At 39.9% G+C, this 18,506-nt stretch overlaps 1 protein-coding gene across 5 annotated transcripts in view; it reads right to left on the bottom strand.

Moving 5' to 3' along the window:
- RALGAPB (Ral GTPase activating protein non-catalytic subunit beta) overlaps positions 1-18,506 on the bottom strand; it is a 110,134-nt gene that overhangs the window by 26,050 nt on the left and 65,578 nt on the right. For 4 of the 5 annotated variants that reach the window (XR_002734850.2, XM_023227838.2, XM_023227839.2 and 1 more), the window contains 6 exons: positions 17,630-17,763; positions 12,565-12,747; positions 11,389-11,540; positions 5,852-6,039; positions 3,500-3,606; positions 1,484-1,636 (listed from right to left, as the gene is read on the bottom strand). Coding sequence is in view for 4 of the 5 variants with exons in the window: in XM_023227838.2 (XP_023083606.1) it covers positions 1,484-1,636; positions 3,500-3,606; positions 5,852-6,039; positions 11,389-11,540; positions 12,565-12,747; positions 17,630-17,763 (917 nt within the window). In the remaining variant the exon portion in view is untranslated. The remainder of the gene's footprint in view (positions 1-1,483; positions 1,637-3,499; positions 3,607-5,851; positions 6,040-11,388; positions 11,541-12,564; positions 12,748-17,629; positions 17,764-18,506) is intronic. The other variant, XM_023227841.2, reaches the window with a different exon arrangement.

Here is an 18,506-nt window from a genome sequence, read left to right as displayed (position 1 = left end):
TTTTCATAAACTTCTTCAATTTCCCTCCTTTCCTCTCTAAATGTCTCTGAACCTTCACCTACTCTCTCCTTCTGTCTTAGAAGTATCTCTTTTCTAGACTAGACTCTTGACCCTACTGCTTCTATTACTGGTAAGTCCCACTGCCCATCTTACAGTGTTAGCCAGATCCCTCTCTCCTGGTTTCTTCCTTCAATCTATAAGCATGTTCATAATCCTCACATCCTTGAATGTAAAAAAATATTTAAAAACTAGCCTCTTCTGGCCAGGTGCGATGGCTCACGCCTGTAATTCCCAGCATTTTTGGAGGCAAAGGCAGGTGGATCACCTGAGGTCAGGAGTTCGAGACCGGCTTGGCCAAATGGTGAAACCCAGTCTCTACTAAAAATACAAAAATTGGCTGGGTGTGGTGGCGTGCACCTGTAGTAATCACAGCTACTCAGGAGGCTGAGGCAAGACAATCACTTGAACCCGGGAGGCAGAGATTGTAGTGAGCTGAGAATGTGCAACTGCACTCCAGTCTGGGCAACAAGAGCAAAACTGCATCTCAAAAAAAAAAAAAAAACAACCAAAAAAACTAGTCTTTTCTTTCCTTAACGAGGCCATTTCCTTCTATAATATTACCCATTCTGTACCCTTCCCTTTACTGTTAATAGTGTGGTTTTTATTCACTGCCTTTCCCTCAATACATTCACCCCCAGCCCTCTGAACTCTCCCTCCTACTGTACACACCTGTTCTCAAAGGTCACCTAAATTTCATGCCAAAATCCAGGGAACTTTTTCTATTCTTTCTTCTCCCTGGTGTCTCCAGCACTGGCTAGTGTAGCTCTTCCTCCATTCCTGCTCTTCTGTTCTCTCATGTCCTGATATACTTCTGTTCCTGACTTCTTAAAATTATTCTCCCTTGACCAAAGAGCCAGTTATCTTAATTAACTCTCTAAATTAATCTAAAGCCAAATACATTTTCCCCATCTTCCCAAACCTATCCTCTTCCTAATGTCTATATTTCTGTAAATGGCACTGATATTTGTCACTCAAGCTCAAAATCTAAAATTCTTTGGTTCTTCTCCTTCCCTCTTCAATTCAAGACTGCTTGGATCTGCCTCCACAATACATTTTATATATTAAACTTTCATATCAGTGAAATAGTCCTTCCTTTCTTATAAGGACTTGGATTGTCATAATAGTCTCTAAACTGGTCTTCCTTCTCCAAATAACTCTACTAACAGAGTCTGATCATGTCACTACACTACTGAAACCTACCATGAACAGCCAGGCAGCCCAGTGACAGCTCTAAGAGATGTGTAGTTCCTTTCGATCAGCCACAATCTATATTCGTCTTAAACATGGCAACCTCCTGGATGATGGAGACCCATGTCATCTTATAAATCATCTCCAACAACACTAAAAGCATTGGCTTGACCATGGAAGTTGTAAGAATGTTTCTATTCGTCCCCTTGACGACAGCTAAAAATAATGTACTTACTTCTTCAGTGACTATTTCATGCAAATCTGGAATGCTGAGATCTGCTTTCACAAAAGGTATCTTGTCCACCTCTTCAGGAAATGGCCGGTGTTTCACAGAATATTTAAATCCAACATCATTTTTAGGAACTGGGCGAGGTTCAGGCACAAAAAGCTGTTAAAACAAGTAACATTTTGTTTATTATATAGGGTCCAACACCCATCTGTAATGACATGGATTTCCCTGGTCTCTTAGATGGCTGTGTTTCCCTAGGATTACATGTCACAAAAACTCACTCAGCACCTGCAAATGCTACAGATAACAGTAAAGGAAAGTAGCCGGTGCCCCTATATACTCTATTTTTCTAAAAATATTCACCGACTTCTTATAGATCCCATAACTGACAAATGGGCTGTGGACCTCTACTGCTGCAGGCCTGAATCTCCCACATTCAGTGGTAATCCAGTGGGTAAAGCATTTTGGAGCTTTAAGACTCAAACTTTCTTCCCCAGGGGCTCTCACATCATTCCATATAATTAAAGACAAGCTTGGCTTCACTGGGCATCTCTAGAAAGTGATTTTTAACAAGAACCTTAATATGGCTTAATTGAGAGTATGGGCACCAAATCTAGGTCTCCATAGCTCCAAATCCATGCTTTAATATATACATGGTGAACGCTAAACAAATTTTAGCTCCTTTCCTGGTCCCCTTCCTCTTCAGTCTTCAATGCTAACTTATTAAATTACAGAGTTGCTGACAGAATGTGATCTGTACCCCCAAGAAAAAACAGACGAGTGTTCCTTACTGGGTGAAAAACACATCTCATCTAACAGAGACATCTAAGATATTAAATGATTTTAGGCACATGCTCCAATTTTGTGGTGTCTCTTAAATGCTGGTGAAATATTAAGTCATATTTAAAATTTTTAGTAGCAAAAGTAAAAGCTTACAATGTTATAAGTGAAAAGAGCAGTACACAAAATTACTCAAATTCTATTCAAGTGTTATTGTTTATGAAAAGAAAAAAATGGGAAGGAAATCTAGTAAAATATTAGCAGTAGTTATATTCCTCTGGGTAGTGAGTAAAGGTGATTTAAAATTTCTTCGTTATCTGAATTTTCCAACTTTTCAAGTATTATTAACATAATTACAAATGTAATAAAATAAACTGCACCCCAAAAGATTTCATTAAATTATACACAGCATATATATGTGTATGTGTCTGTGTGTGTATGTGTGTGTGTGTGTGTGGGGGGTGTGTGTGTGTATATATATATATATATATATTTTTTTTTTTTTTTAATTAGGCTGGGTGTGACAGCTCGCATCTGTAATCCTAACACTTTGGGAAGCTGAGGTGGAAAGATCACTTGAAGACAGGAGTTTGGGATCAGCCTGGGCAACAAAGCAAGACCCTGTCTCTACAAAAAATTTTAAAAATGAGCTGGGTATCATGGTACGTGCCTATAGTCTCAGCTACTCAGGAGGCTGAGACAAGAGGATCACTGGAGCCCAGGAGTTTAGGCTGCAGTGAGCCATGATTACACCACTGCACTCTAGCCTGGGCAACAAACAAGACCCTGACTCTTAAAAAAAAAAAAAAAAGTACACACTATATTACCAATTACTATGTTAGAACAAATCATATAAAACAATGTGAAACTAAGTCCTGTTGCTGGACACATCAGAAGTCCCGCCAATTTTTTTTCACATATGGTATATACCTGACTTTTATTACATGTAAAATTACATGGAAAAAAACTGGGGCCATTGTCCACAACAGCAATTACTCCTAAGTAGATGCCAGGATGACCTGCAAAGCTTTTTGAAAAGACAGCTGCCTTGAAGATGTCTTTAAAGAGTAATTGAGTAGATCTGGAATTCTAGGTTCCTAGATGATTCTGATATGAACCCACTGACTGAGAATCTGGCTAGGGATCAAAAATATTTATTTGATCTGTGTTTTCTGTTGGAATGTTATCTAACCTTTAAATTACAAAACACACACACACTTCCCTGTAACTTCTGATGAATACCTTCTGATTTGCTTTTGCTCCTCTGGGTAAAAGACAAAGCTGTTGTGCCCAAGCAAGTCTTCCAGACATCCCCCGGACCAGCACAGTGACAGAGGGGAAAAAATCATCTAGAATAAAATATGTATATAAAAGTTTTAATTTCAGACAACAACCATTTAAAATAAACTTGTTATCAACTGCAGAGCTTCTCACAATCAAAGGCCCAACAGTGTTTCCTAAGCTTTGATCTTTTGTGTACCACCTCTGTGGTTTCTGCCATACCCATGTACTTTAAGTACTATTACTTTACATCAACCACTATTGTGCATCTCTAAATGGAAAATCATGAATTTTGGCATGCTAATTATATAATTTTAAAGCATATGCTTAAAAAACATAAAATTATATTCACTAATATATCAACTAAGATCATCTCACATACCTCCAGGGGTACATGTACACATTTGTGGGAAACACTGTCCAGTAAATACTCTTAACCTCCCAATGTTGGGAACACTTTAAGTGCAGAAAGATAGACTGGATGTTTGCAGTGTTAGTGTTATATTTGCCCATGCCTTTGTGTACCAGTGCCCACCACAGACAGACACTGTTCCATCTTAGCAGAAGTTCAGGGGCATGGTGGGGGTGAAAAAAAAAACTCAGAATGGACTTCCTGGGTGACCCAGATCCTTCTTTTTATTCTTCTGTCTCAGGTGTGGGAGTCAAAACGCCTTCAAATTTCTCTATAATTTCTTATTATTACAATAAACTACTAAAATGTCCTTGTAAATCTATATAATTCCAATGGCTTATATTTTTGGTAAACTTCCTATGCAATGAAATTATTTGGAATGAAAGTAGGAGAGTCTTTAAAAAGCTGGAAAAAGGCCAGGAAGCCTGAAGGGGACACTGGGATTTTGCAGACTCCTCAGCAGATGGCTTGGGAGTAGGAGGCTAGAGGAATTATGAATAGGCACAGGCTAGGAAAGAAAGTCAAGCAAGCTCCAGGTCTAGGGTAGAAAAGGATGAAATGCCTGTAGAAAAGACTTAGGAGTAGCACTTCTGAAGTTAGGCAGTAATAAAACGCACCATTCTATTTGATATTAATGTCACGGCATCTCACCACAACACAACAGAAGGTTATGATGGTATTCTTTTCATCTCAAACTACAGGGAAATGTCTCACTTTCACTTTATGGATTTATGAGCTCCTACTCATATAATCAACAAAATTAGCACAGGACTCTTCACCTTTACAAAGGCAAGAAGGCAAATCTTTAATCACTGAGTAAGTCCTATCACTGCACGACAACAGTAACAGAAAGGGACAATACAGGGTTTAGAAAATCTGGGCTCTAGTCCCAAGTAACCCTGGGCAAGTCATATACCCTCTGTGAGCCTGCGTTTTTCACTCATAACTAAGGGAATTGTGTACCAAGTGATTCCATGGGTCACTTTATACCCACATATTCTGTAACCTTCACTCTCCTTCCCCTTCCCAGCAACAAGGGTCTGAGAACATGCTTCTTTTACATACTGGCTGATGTCAATTACCATCAGAAAAAAAAAAAAATGTACTTGTGGATAGTTTGGGTCGCAGTTTTTATCACATATTGAGATGGCTTATAACTGAGAGGGAGGGAAAGGAGGAAAACAGTGCATGTTGTGCTGCTGGAAAATCACTGCAGAGTTTTCAGTAGGGCGCTGCATGGTCATTTGTAGTTGAGGATGAATACTATGGTGGCAGCAAGTAGGATGGAAGTAGGGAAAACACATGTTAGAACCAGCAAAGGGGTTTGAGGGTTGGAGGAATCACAGTAGGTAGGAAACAACTGTAATAATCTAGGTGAGAAATATTAAGGACCTGCACTTCGATGTATCGGGAAAATCAGAGGAAAGGAAAGATCCAAGGGTCCCTGGGAAGATGGAAACTTAGAAACTAATTACATAAGTGAGTAACAGGAAGGAGCAGGTAAAGATAACTCCTCAAATTTCTAGCCTATGTAGGTGGCACCAACAATTGATACAGAACATGAGGAGTGAGAGGGAGGGGAGCAGAGGGGCAGGATCCAAAGTTTAAAGGGGAAGAAAAAGTGACAAAGATAAACACCACAATGGATCCCACTAACACATCACCTTTTATAAAACTACACAGCTAGTTCAGATGCACATCAAGAGCCTTTAAAAGACTCTATCTAATATGTATATTCTATTTTTTGGCCTCCTATTTTTCAGGTGCTATCGTCCCACAGCTAGAAGTCTTTCTGACCTACTTTGAATCTGTAGGCTGTCCTTCCCAGATCCTGGAAACAGTTTCATGGTACTGGTAACACTGATTAAGCAGTAGAGAAGGCTCAAAGTACTAAAACTTACTCTGCTCATTTCCAAGAGGTTGTTCCAGCATTGCCAGGATGACACTGTTATCCAAGACAAAGTACCGGAAACTATGCTTGTTTATGGTTGGCAGCCTGGAGTATTTAATCAAAGTGGTCTCATTCACAAGACTACAAGGAGAGGCAGGACCACTAGGTGAAGGAAATGCGCCGAGCAACTGCATAATGCTACAGAGAATGGAAAAGATAACAGTTAATTCCCAAAGTAAAATCTTCAGTTTACCTTGTGCATCAATGTGTCCCCTTTCACTCTTCTAAATTTTAATGGACCACAGCCATGCTTCTTGACAGGTCAGATTTACTCCTTGTAGTGAATGCCATGGCATACTGTCCAGACTCTCCCCTCCAAGATTAAAAAGCCCTTTACCCCAGATGCATACTTGTATGTCTATTTCAGAGTCATTTAATCTGCCTTTCCAGCCTGGTCCATATCCAGAAGAGAAAATGCGGTTAAGCTGGTATAATTTGATCTCAGTGACCTACTACTCCCTTACAGGCAACCTATTTGATTTGACATCTTAGAATCTTGCATGGAATACAGCAAGCTCGTATTCCATATGCTTTTATTTATTTATTTATTTATTTAGAGACAGTCTCGCTGTCACCCAGGCTGGAGTGCAGTGGCACGATCTCAGCTCACTGCAAGCTCCGCCCTGGGTTCATGCTATTCTCCTGCCTCAGCCTCCCGAGTAGCTGGGACTACAGGTGCCCGCCACCACGCCCGGCTAATTTTTTGTATTTTTAGTAGAGATGGGGTTTCAACATGTTAGCCAAGATGGTCTCGATCTCCTGACCTCATGATCCGTCTGCCTCAGCCTCCCAAAGTGCAGGGATTACAGGCGTGAGCCACCGCACCCGGCTCCATATGCTTTGTGACAACCATGTCTATCCCGTTTTAGAAAACCAAAGCCATATTTTCTCATTATTGATCTCCTGGTGTTTCTCCTATTTTCTGCAAACCATTAGAGGCCTGAACTAATGCCAAGTTTTCCTGGTCCCTGAAGTTCTGAGACAGTCTTCCTTTTAAGAGGAGAGTAAATGGAAGAAAAATAATCTGTTGAGCAATGTTCCTTTCCATTGTTAGAGATCACCTCAGAGTGAAAGAGGAGAGGCCATTCAAGCTGAGAGTTGAGATGACAAATGTGTTGTCGAATACTGGTTTTCCAAATGAGATGCATATGAAGGGGTGGATGATATTAGAATCACAAGATAAAATCTTTGTTTTAATTTTAAGATACTTTCTTTCTGTGCTACACTTCCTTCATTATAAAATGGGCATAATAATGGTACCTATCTGATGGAATTGTTATAATATTATGTGATATAATATCATATCACAACAATTCACATAATATCCTAATAATCCTATTCTCATAGGTACCACTATTATTCCCATATACCATTATTACTCCCATTTCATATTATATGAAATGCTGTTTCATATAATATCATGAACTTGTAGATAGATTTAAAAATCCCTGTGGACTTGAAGGAAATGTTCTGACAATGTGCTTTGTGAGTCTATCTGTTCAATATTTTTATCAATGTATTTAGAACACACAGGATATGCTCATTAAATGTGCAGTCGACCAAAAGCTGAGCTGCAGAGATAATATACCATAGAAACAGTTGAGATCCAAAAGAATCTTAAAGACTACAAATAATGAGGTAAATCTTAGATGAAGAAACTTCAGGTTTAAATGTAAAGTTCTGTGCATTACTTTCAAACACTCCCAAACAAGTACAGGATGAGAAAAACAGATGAAAGGTAAACGTGTGGAAAAAAAACTCAAGGATTTTAGTTGACTTAACGCAAATCACCAAGTTCTCAAAAATGCAATGCAGTCTGAGTACATTTTAATGAAAACGTAATATTATAGAGAGTTTAAAGATCATTAAAACATATCTAGAATATTGTACTCTGCTAGGTGCAGGTGGCTCACACCTGTAATCCCAGCACTTTGGGAGGCCGAGGCGGGTGGATCACCTGAGGTCAGGAGTTCGAGACCAGCTTGGCCAACATGGTGAAATCCCGTCTCTACTAAAAATACAAAAATCAGCAGGGTGTGGTGGCACACCCCTGTAGTCCCAGGTACTCGGGAAGCTGAGGCAGGAGAATTGCTTGACTCTGGGAGGCAGCAGTTACAGTGAGCCAACATCATGACATTGCACTCCAGCCTGCGTGACAGGGCAAGACTCCGTCTCAAGAAAAACAATAAAAAATAATACAGTATCATACTCTGTAAACCACCTGTAAGAGGCGCATAGTCAAACCTATGCCAGTTGAGAATAACCAGGATGATAAAGGTACTTGAATCTTTGTAATATTAAAAAAAAAAAAAAAAAAAAAAAAAAACTGAAGGTAATGGCAGAAGTGAACCAGAGAGAACATGAGGACTGCTTTTGGATACTGCTACTGCCTGGACAAAAAGGATTTAATGATCAAAAGTATGAATCAGAACCAATGCATAGAAGTGGGAGAGATTTTAGCTCGATGTAAAGTATCAAGTCTTTAACAAAATGAAATAAGCAAGCTTGGGGGTTAGAAAATCTCCAAATTAGAGGCTAAATAACTTGGTACACATGTCTTAAAGGTGACAGGCAAAGGGACTGTTGAAATGACTTCCAAGAGCCCTAATCCTGAATTTGTATTAGTGTACACAGAGGGGAAAAAAAACCTAACCAGCTAATCTGTACTCCATAATTTTCTACTATGTGTTCAGCATTGTGTTGGCAAAGAGGCCAACGTGCTCTCTACCAAGACTGGGGAGACAACACTAGCACACATCACACATAACCAGGTATAATCATGACGGTATAAAATTCCATGCTGTGCATTAGGGTCAGAGAGAATGAGCACAGAAGGGCAGAAAAGAGTCATCTTTAGAAGCGGAATAACCAAAGGCCCCATGGAGGTAGCTAGATTTGCTATAAGCACTGAACAGTGGAGGATGTAGCCAAAGGAAGAAAAATGAGGTCCTGAAACCCAGGGGAAGAGCATAAACAGGTATAAGCACAGCCAGTTCATAGCCACAGTGCTCTGTCAGGCCTGACAGCGGTAGAAGAGACAAGCTGCAAAGCAGTGGTGGAAAAGATCAGATAGTGCCCTTGAAAACCAAATCGAGGAGTTTAGACAACAAGGAAGGAAACAGATCTACTCAAGGTTTTCAATCATTCAAGCAGTAGAATCAAAATTGTGCTTAAGGACGATGAGCTTTGCAAAAGAATAAAAGATGAACAAGAAGGGCTAAGAGATCAAAAATAGGGCAACTGGGCAAGAAGTGAGGAGGGCCTGGACTAGGATGCTATCCAGGTTGGAGAGGATGGAGGAAATACTTTACAAAAATAAAATCTGTTTAACTCAGTCACCGGCTTTACATGGGGAATGACAGAAAGACAAATCAGACAAACAGCCAAAGTTCTGTGTTTGCATAACTGGCAAACAGCAATGATACTAACACAAAGCAGCAATTGTGAGAGAACACAGAAATCTGGTTAGGGACACATTTCACGACGACAGTTAAGACTGAAAACTGGAGATACCATTTGTCGAGTTGCTAGCAGAGACAAGACAGCTGAAGAGAAACAGATAAGCCATCTAGCTTACTGGTGAGGTTGAGAGGAAGCATCCCAAGACTCTACTCACCCTGAGCACATATGCAATCCTCACTGCCAATCATGCACTCATAGAACACCCCATCCAGGCTAGGATGGAGCAAGTTTATTTTTGTATGAGAAATGTCCCCTCCTTTCTCTCCATATCCTTCTTACTCTTCAAGACATGCATCAAGTTTTAGTTCCATGACACCTTTTTTTTTTTTTTTTCTGAGATGGAAGCTCACTCTGTCGTCAGGATGAAGTACAGCGGTGTGATCTTGGCTCACTGCAACCTCCGTGTCCTGGGTTCAAGCGATTCTCCTGCCTCAGCCTCCTGAATAGCTGGGACTACTACCACGCCCAGCTAATTTTTGTATTTTTAGTAGAGGCGGGGTTTCACCATGTTGGCCAGGATGGTCTCGATCTCTTGACCTTGTGATCCGCCCTCCTCGGCCTCCCAAAGTGCAGGGATTACAGGCATGAGCCACTACACCCGGGCCTATGACACTTTTAAGGCTCCCCTGGCCCACACACGGTCTTCTTTCTGAACTTGTATTACTTCTAGTATTCATCATCAGCATAAGCGCATGTTTCAGTAGCTGTATTAACATTTTTTAAAATATTATTTTCTAGCTATTTGCCAAACCTCCATAAAGTCACCGAAAGTCCCAGTATTTGCATAGTGAGGACTAAATGACAGGAAGCACTCTTCTAAAACTTCACTGAATGACTTAAGCCCACGGGAACAGAAACAAATCCAACTTCATTGTGCATGCCCCAAGTAAGCAACAGGCCACTAAACTCATAGAAGATGCTGGGATCTTGGTAAGGGCTGACTTACACACAAATTTTCAAGCGGTTTTGCCTGCTTTACTAAGACCAAGATGCCCCAGCCCAGACTGACTTGCCACTCCTCCTTTCTGCTTTTATATTTTCTGAGCCTTCATCTGCACATGTCCTTTCATGAGCCTCATCTTTCCATGTGTACTATGGTTCCACCTAATCTTCACTAACTGTTCCATTCAGTCCACAAATGTGGCTAAGCTGCCTTCCTTCCCTCTTTCCACTATGCTCACTTACAAGCCAAACATAAACTCTCTCAACTTTCTCTGCTACTCTTTTTCAAGATACCAAACTCCCCGTTTTTACTCCTTTACTACACCAAAATGCTGAAAACAGCAGTCTTGGTGCCTTCTTACCCACCCTGTACCCTGGCTTGCGGCTCAAACTTGACCCATCCTCTCAGAGTCAGGTCCAATGTCATTTTCCCTAAGAATGTTACTCTGACTTCCCCTTATCTGGAAGTATTCATTTCTTCCTTCCAACTCCCTAGCATTTTATTTATACCTCTTCTCTTGGAGCACTTATTTTCCACCTAATATTATAGCTATTTGTGTTCATATTTTATCTTCCCTACCAGACAAGATGGTAGACATAATGGTGACTAAATCAGATTTATCTTTATGATCCTATTCTCAGTTCTTAGGAGAGTTCATAAATCTTGGTTGAATGAACCTATATTATGTAATATAAACGGTATAGCAGAGAGAATACAGACCACTGAGCTGTAAAGCAGATCTAATAGTGTAACCACAGAGAGACAGACATCATCTCTGGACTTAGCATCAAAGTGAGGGGGTACAGTAAGTCTAGCTCTAACACGCTATGACTTGAATTAACATCAAATGGTATAGAAAAAGAAGAACTCAAACTCTCAATCCCAAGTTCCTAGTTTCTTTTGGTCTAAAAAACAGGTAAAAAAATATATAGATTTTCTTTCCATTTTATTTCTGGAGAAAAAGTATCCTAAAGGGGCTGCATAACGCAATGCTGAACAATCAGGAAGGAAAGGAAACAACATGGATCACTGCTAACCCCATCTAGTTCCTAGGCACAATCCCTGCGCAATCACTTCCATACCATGTTAGGGTGGCTTCAGCAGCATCCTTCACCCTCATAGATGCAGGGTTTGGCTCCTTATCTCCTTTGTACTTGACCTCTTGCTCGCTGTTCCTGGACTTACTTCCTGAGATACCCAGTTCCACAATCTCCAGTACTTCCTTAAGGCAGTCCTAAAAGCAGGAAAGGCAGATCAATTTTTGTAACACATCTTTCTCATGAGAAGACAAGGAAATCTATCCACATGCTAGCAGTGGTTCTGTTTTGGTGGAAGGGCTCCAGATTCTTGCTAATTTCTTTAATGAGTATATATTAATTTCATAGTAATATAATAAACTTTATACCCCCACCCCCCAATTTCTCTTTAAAGAACTAAATTTTGGTGTTTAGAGTGTTAGAGATTAAATAATAATTCAGTTAAGCCTGGGATAGTGTAACCACAGAGAGACAGACAGCATCTCTGGACTTAGCTATCAAAGTGAGGGGGATGGTTTAAGACATATTGTTAATATCCAAAGGAAATCTTGTCTAAAAATGTCTAAAATTGACATTTTTAGGTAATTTCTGGTATTATAACTTTAGAAGCCATAATAAAAATGACTAAGATTTAATCAACAATATTACTCCTTAAACTACATAAAGGTTTTCATAAATATCGAATGATCTCTCCTTTTATTTGCGCTGTAAATTCCTTATAACACCTGCTTCCCTATAAGGAAGACATTACGTGGAACAATGGTAGGGAACGTGGACTAGTTATCTGCGTCCACTTGAGTGTGAAGAAATGAGTATGGAGTAACATATTTCCATAGAAGCAACCTTTAGGACGAGCTGTGCTCTAGGTTTGCAGCCTGGCAATCATCTGCCCTTCTTTGTTTGGTGAAGGGTGACCAAGTGCCTACTAGCTATCTCCAGGCTACCATCCTTTCAAGAAACAACAGTCTTGATAGTTCAGATAGATTAGTCAAGGTCCCATCTTTCTAAAAAATTTCTCTATGACTTAATTTGCAACCAAATGTAAGCAAAATGAACAGTTTTCAAGTTGTACCCAAAAGGACAAGTGTTTCACTGTAATCTAACAAGTATTTTCAGTTTATGAAGTGTACAATATTTAAATTTAGATACTCTCTTTCAAAAGGCATTTTGCTAGCATACATTTTTGTTTTTACTTAATGGTTTAAAATAAAATAAACTCACCTTTTCATCAAGCATATCAGGGTGCTCTGTCAGCCAAACACAGAGACACTGAAAAGCTGCCACTATCATGGAGTGCAGATCCCTAGAGTGAAAAGGAGCTGGCCGACTACACTGATGCACAATGTAGCTGCACACCGAACTGATGGCTCGCTTCCGGTCTCCTGAGTCAACCATCACCTTTACCTAAGCATATTCATTTGGAGAACAAAAACAGTCAGCCAGGAATTACTGTACCAATTTCAAAGCATTTGTACTGAAGCTTGACCTATTTGACAATGTGATACACTACAGGAAGCCTTGCTTTTTTATATTATTTATACATAGGAACAGATTATTTCAGATGTATTGTAATACTCCCCCCAAAATAGTGGCATTTTTCAAGTGCTGAAACAGTGTTTCATTTTAGCATAGTTTTTCATGCCCTAAAACCCAAACCCATTGGGTACACCTGCCCATCATTGCCAGAGACTGAAAGAACATGGGCACATTTTTAAACCTCTAACCCAACCTCACAGTGATGCTCTAGGTTCTGCAGAAAGTTCTGTGCAGCTGCTCAGAGGCATAACTGTCATACAGTAAATTGCCCAATATTTCAAGTACACAATTAGTCAATTCTGATGTAAGTATGCACCTGTGAACTATCACCACAATCGACAGTGGATATATCTATCACCTCCAAATCTCTTCATGCACCTTTGTAATCCCACTCCTCTTTGCCCCTCTCCCTAAGCAACTGCTGATCTGCTGTCACTATAGATTAGCTTGCATTTTCTAGAGTTTAAAGAAATAAAATCATATAAAAGTCATACAATATGCACCTTTTTTTTGGTCTGGTTTCTTTCACTCAGCATAATTATTTTCAGATTTAGCTACACTTTTGGGTGTATCAATTGTGCATTCATTTATATTGCTGAGTAGTAGTCCATTACATGGATATACCACAATTTATCTAGTTACCTATTAACAGACATTGGGTTGTTTCCACCTTCTGGATATTATAATTACAGCTTCTATAAACATTCATGTACAAGGTATTTGTATCGATATATGTTCTCTTATCTCCTAGGAGTGGAATTATTGGGTCACATGTAGGTGTATGCTTACCTTTTTAAGGAACAGCCAAGCTGTTTTCCAAAATAGTGGTTCCATTTAACATTCCCATCAATAGTTCCTCCACATCCTCACCAACATTTGGTATGGCCAGTCTTTTATACTTCAGCCATTCTAAGAGATTTGCAGTGGTATCTCATCATGGTTTTAATTGCATTTCCCTAATAATTAATGATATTGAGTATTTTTTCATGTGCTTATTTGTCATCTGTATATCGTCTCTGATAAAACATCTATTCAAATCTTTTGTCCAATTTTTAATTGGGTTGTTTGTTGTATTATTAAGGGCTTTTGTTGTTGTTTTGTTTTTTTAAAAGATTTTATTAAAGGTCTTTACAAGGCAACATCCAGACTCCAGATCCAGCTGCCAAGGAGACCCTATCACGCAGTTGGGGCTGGGTAGAGCATGGCTTCCTAACCATCTGCCCTGAGATGGGCATGGCGAATAGTATCTCATTTTTAGGGTCCACAGTGCTCACGTGGTCAGGCAGGGGATTCTTAAGGTCAATCTTACCACTTAGGCACAGAACGTATGAGCTTCACTCTGACGCCCAGCAAACCCTGTCTTAGCAGCACATAGTGGATGGCGGTATCAATGTAGCAGTTAACAGGGTCCCTACTGTGGATCATCAGATGACACACAAAGTTTATGGATTCAGTTCTCTGTCCTTAAGAGTTTCCCTGACACCATGAACTCGTAGCCCTTGCCCCACTCTCCATAATGAACCACAGCACACTACAGAAGGCTCTCCTCACAGCAAACCCTAACAGTAGTTTACAGCACAGACTCTCTCTGGGCAATAGCATAGAGAATTCTTTTAGGCCACCTTTTCAGCATAAAGCTTTATCTGCCCTCAAGGAAGCCAAACCTCTTCTGAACTACCTCGGCCAATTCACAGATCCGGTGGTTCTTTTCACAAAGAACATTCTGCATCCTGGCGGCTAAGGTAGTGATTTCTATCCTGGTTGTTACAACTTGGACCTTAACCCGAGAGCAGTCACCTTCTGCAAGCTTCTGAGTGAAGAACTCGCTTAGTTTATTTCTTAAGATGCTATCAAACTTCCTCTTCTTAGAAATTTTCACCGCCATATTGCTGCTGTGCACCACCAAAAGGAAAGGCTATTATTGAGTTCTGAGAGTTCTTTATGTAATGTGAATACAAATCTTTCATCAAATATATGCTTTGTAAACATTTCCTCCCAGCCTGTGATTTGTCATCTCATTCTTTTAACAGTGTTTACTAAAGAACAGCAGTTTTAAATTTTGAAGTCCAACATATCAGTTTGTTCTTCTACAGCATAACATCTAAGAAATCTATCCCAAGGTCACAAAGATTTTCTCCTGTTTTCTTCTGGAAGTTTTTTTTTTTTTTTTTTTTTTGAGGCGGAGTCTCACTCTGTCGCCTGGACTGGAGTGCAGTGGCCGGATCTCAGCTCACTGCAAGCTCCGCCTCCCGGGTTCACGCCATTCTCCTGCCTCAGCCTCCCGAGTAGCTGGGACTACAGGCGCCCGCCACCTCGCTTGGCTAGTTTTTGTATTTTTAGTAGAGACGGGGTTTCGCCGTGTTAGCCAGGATGGTCTCGATCTCCTGACCTCGTGATCCGCCCGTCTCGGCCTCCCAAAGTGCTGGGATTACAGGCTTGAGCCACCGCGCCCGGCCTCTTCTGGAAGTTTTATAGTTTAGTTTATACATATATATTTATGTAATAGAGACAAAGTCTCACTATGTTGCCCAGACTGATCTCGTCTTGCCTCAGTCTCCCAAAGTGCTGGGATTATAGGCATGAACCACTGTGCCCAGCCAGTCTGAGTTAATTTTTGTTCATAGTGCAAGCTATGAATCAAAATTTTTTGTTTTTTGTGTATGAATATCCAATTGTTTTATAGTACCTCTGGTTGAAAAGACCATCCTTTCTCCTTTGAATTACCTTTGCACCAAAAATGAGATGACCACTTATGTATAGATATACTATTTTCTTCCACCAATCAATTTGTCCACCCCTATGCCAATACCAGGCTGTTTTGATTTACTGTAGCCTTACAGTAAATCATGAAATCAGGAAGTGTTAGCCCTTTATGAATTGTTAGGCAGGTCCAGAGCAGTGCTCCGTCTAGGACTAATTATTCCTTACTACTGAACGTACTAAAGGTTACAGGAAACAGTACCTTGCTCTCAAAGACAGCAGTGTGGTCCTATGTGTCTCACAAATGGCTGTTTTTTATTTTCTGTACTAGTAAGTGCTTCTCGCAAAATTATGACGTCCATTCTGGAGGATCTTTGAGGTAAACTCTAAGTGGTGGTAAGATTCACCTTAGGTTTTATCGCTTATTTTGTTTCTTATGGCTTAGGTAAGTCACAGCCTCTGACACCTATTCCCACAACTGAAAAATGAGGATTTGAACCGTATCATCCCAGACAGTAGCACGTGTTCATCAGCTTTTTGTTCACAAAATATTTTCTATATTTCCTCAATTATATATTATATGTAAGATAATCCTGCTCATCTTACTGACAAGAAAACACTTAGACGTTAGAGAAAATGCAAAGCAAGTGAAACTCTCATACATTGGGAATGTAAAATGATTCAGTTACTGTGAAAAACAGTTTGGCAGTTCCTCAAAAAGTTAAACATAGGGTTACCATATGACCCAGTAATTCTGCTCCTAGGTGTACATTCAAAAGAATTGAAAACTGGTATTCAAACAAATACATGTACATACATGTTCACAGCAGCACTAGCCTGACAACAGCCTAAAGATTAAAACAACCCAAATGTCCATCAACTGATTAACGGATAAACTGGGGTATATACACACAATGAAATATTATCCAGTCATAAAAGGGAATACAGTTGTGACACATTCTACAACATAAATGAAACTTGAAAACATTACGCTTAGTGAAAGAAACCAGACACAAAAGGTCACACATTGTATGATTCCATTTATATGAAATGTCCAGAATAGGTGGATCCATTGAGATGAAATGCAGACTGGTGGTTGTCAGAGGAGTGGGGTGGGTAGACTGAAGCCAAACTGCTTCATGGGTATGGGGTTTCCTTTAGGGATGATAAAAACATTTCAGACCTATAAGTAGAAGTTGCTCAACACTGTGAATGTACCAAGTCACTGAATTGTTTGTTTTTAAATGGCTAATTTTATATTATACAAATTTCATCTCAAAAGAAAGAATACACTTAGAGAAGCACAAATGACCACCAAGCTCTAAGTTTCCACAAAACTGAAATAATGGCTATGAAAGAAATCTGAAAAGTGTAGCTAAGGCTGGGTGCAGTGGCTCACACCTGTAATCCTGTCACTTTGGGAGGCCAAGGCGGGTGGATCACTTGAGGTCAGAAGTTCGAGATCAGTCTGGCCAACATGGCGAAACCCCATCGCTACTAAAAGTACAAAAATTAGCTGGCTGTGATGGCGTATGCCTGTAATCCCAGCTAGTCAGGAGGCTGAGGCAGGGGAATTGCTTGGAAGCAGAGGCTGCAGTGAGCCGAGTTTGCACCACTGCACTACAGCCTGGGCGACAGAGCAAGACTCTGTCACAAAAAAAAAAAAAAAAGTGTAGCCAATTTTCACTTATCTCTGATAATGGAGGATGGCAGAGCCACAGGTAATCCCAAATGGTATACATTAGGATAACCATTTTTTACAAAATCAATATGTATTTTATTATCATATGCAAATAAATAAATGACAAGTATTGAAATGTTTCCTATAATTTAACAGTAAAAATCTCATTCATACTCTTTGAATCTATTTTTAAAAAGTAAAGTTCATTTCATAGAATATCACTTGGAGGCTTAACTTTGCACACTTTGGATATAAACTATGTTTGAGTATGATCAACACTAAAATACCCACACAAGGGGTCAAGAGATACAGAAAAAAGAACCACGGCCCAAGGCTGTTGGGTTAAAATAAAAGGACTGTCTTCCTCACCTTTGCAAGGCCAGAGAGGAGCTCTAAAGCTGCCAGTGATATGCTCATGTCTTGGCGCCACTGGGAGTTGAGTCTTTGGGTGACGAGATGAATGCTGCGAATCAGGAGCCCAGCAGCTGAATCTGTATTAAGAGCTAGGATATAACCCCAATGCCACATCCCACAGGGAGGGAAAACAACTAAGCATTAGTAACGAGAAGCACAGCATCCACTAGGCACAGACCACAGCAGCCACAGTGAGAACGACGGGCACCCACACAGTGCTATGCTCCCCACCCCACTGGGTTGAGTGCCAAGCCCAACTACACGGTGCACAGGCACATGTGCTAGACCAGAGCAGCTTCTAGCTCCTGGTTCATGCACTTTCACACAACTGTGGGATTTGGCAGTTTCAGTGTCATTTTTATAACAACGTAAATCTTAAAGTTTCTAAATTATCAACTCATAGAGAGGTACATTTTCAAAAAGAGTGATGAAAAGGCTATCAATCATTTCCTTCAAACTTTATAGAGGAAAGAATTCTAATTTTACAGCCTCCTCAGATGCTAAGAAGTACTCTAAAGCAAGCATCTGTTGAATTTACTTACAGGGTTTAAGCCATCAAAACTCACATGCAATGCCTTTTCAAACACACTTTAACATTTAATTCTCCAGGATTACTTTAATACTTCTAAAAAAATTAAATAACCAAGCCACCGTATTTTTATTTGGGCTCCAATCTATATTTAAAAGCAATCACTAGTTAGCTAGTAGGAAATTAGGAAAAATTAAATAAGGACAAATTAAACTGAATTTATAAAGGAAGCTTTAGGGACATTATACCTGTCGATCCTATCAGAAAGAGGGCAGTGACAACAGAAAAAGGAATGATCATTAA

The sequence above is a fragment of the Piliocolobus tephrosceles genome, chromosome 20 (assembly GCF_002776525.5).
Source record: "Piliocolobus tephrosceles isolate RC106 chromosome 20, ASM277652v3, whole genome shotgun sequence".
Taxonomy (NCBI): Eukaryota; Metazoa; Chordata; class Mammalia; order Primates; family Cercopithecidae; genus Piliocolobus; species Piliocolobus tephrosceles.
This window is presented reverse-complemented; position numbering and strand designations above follow the sequence as displayed.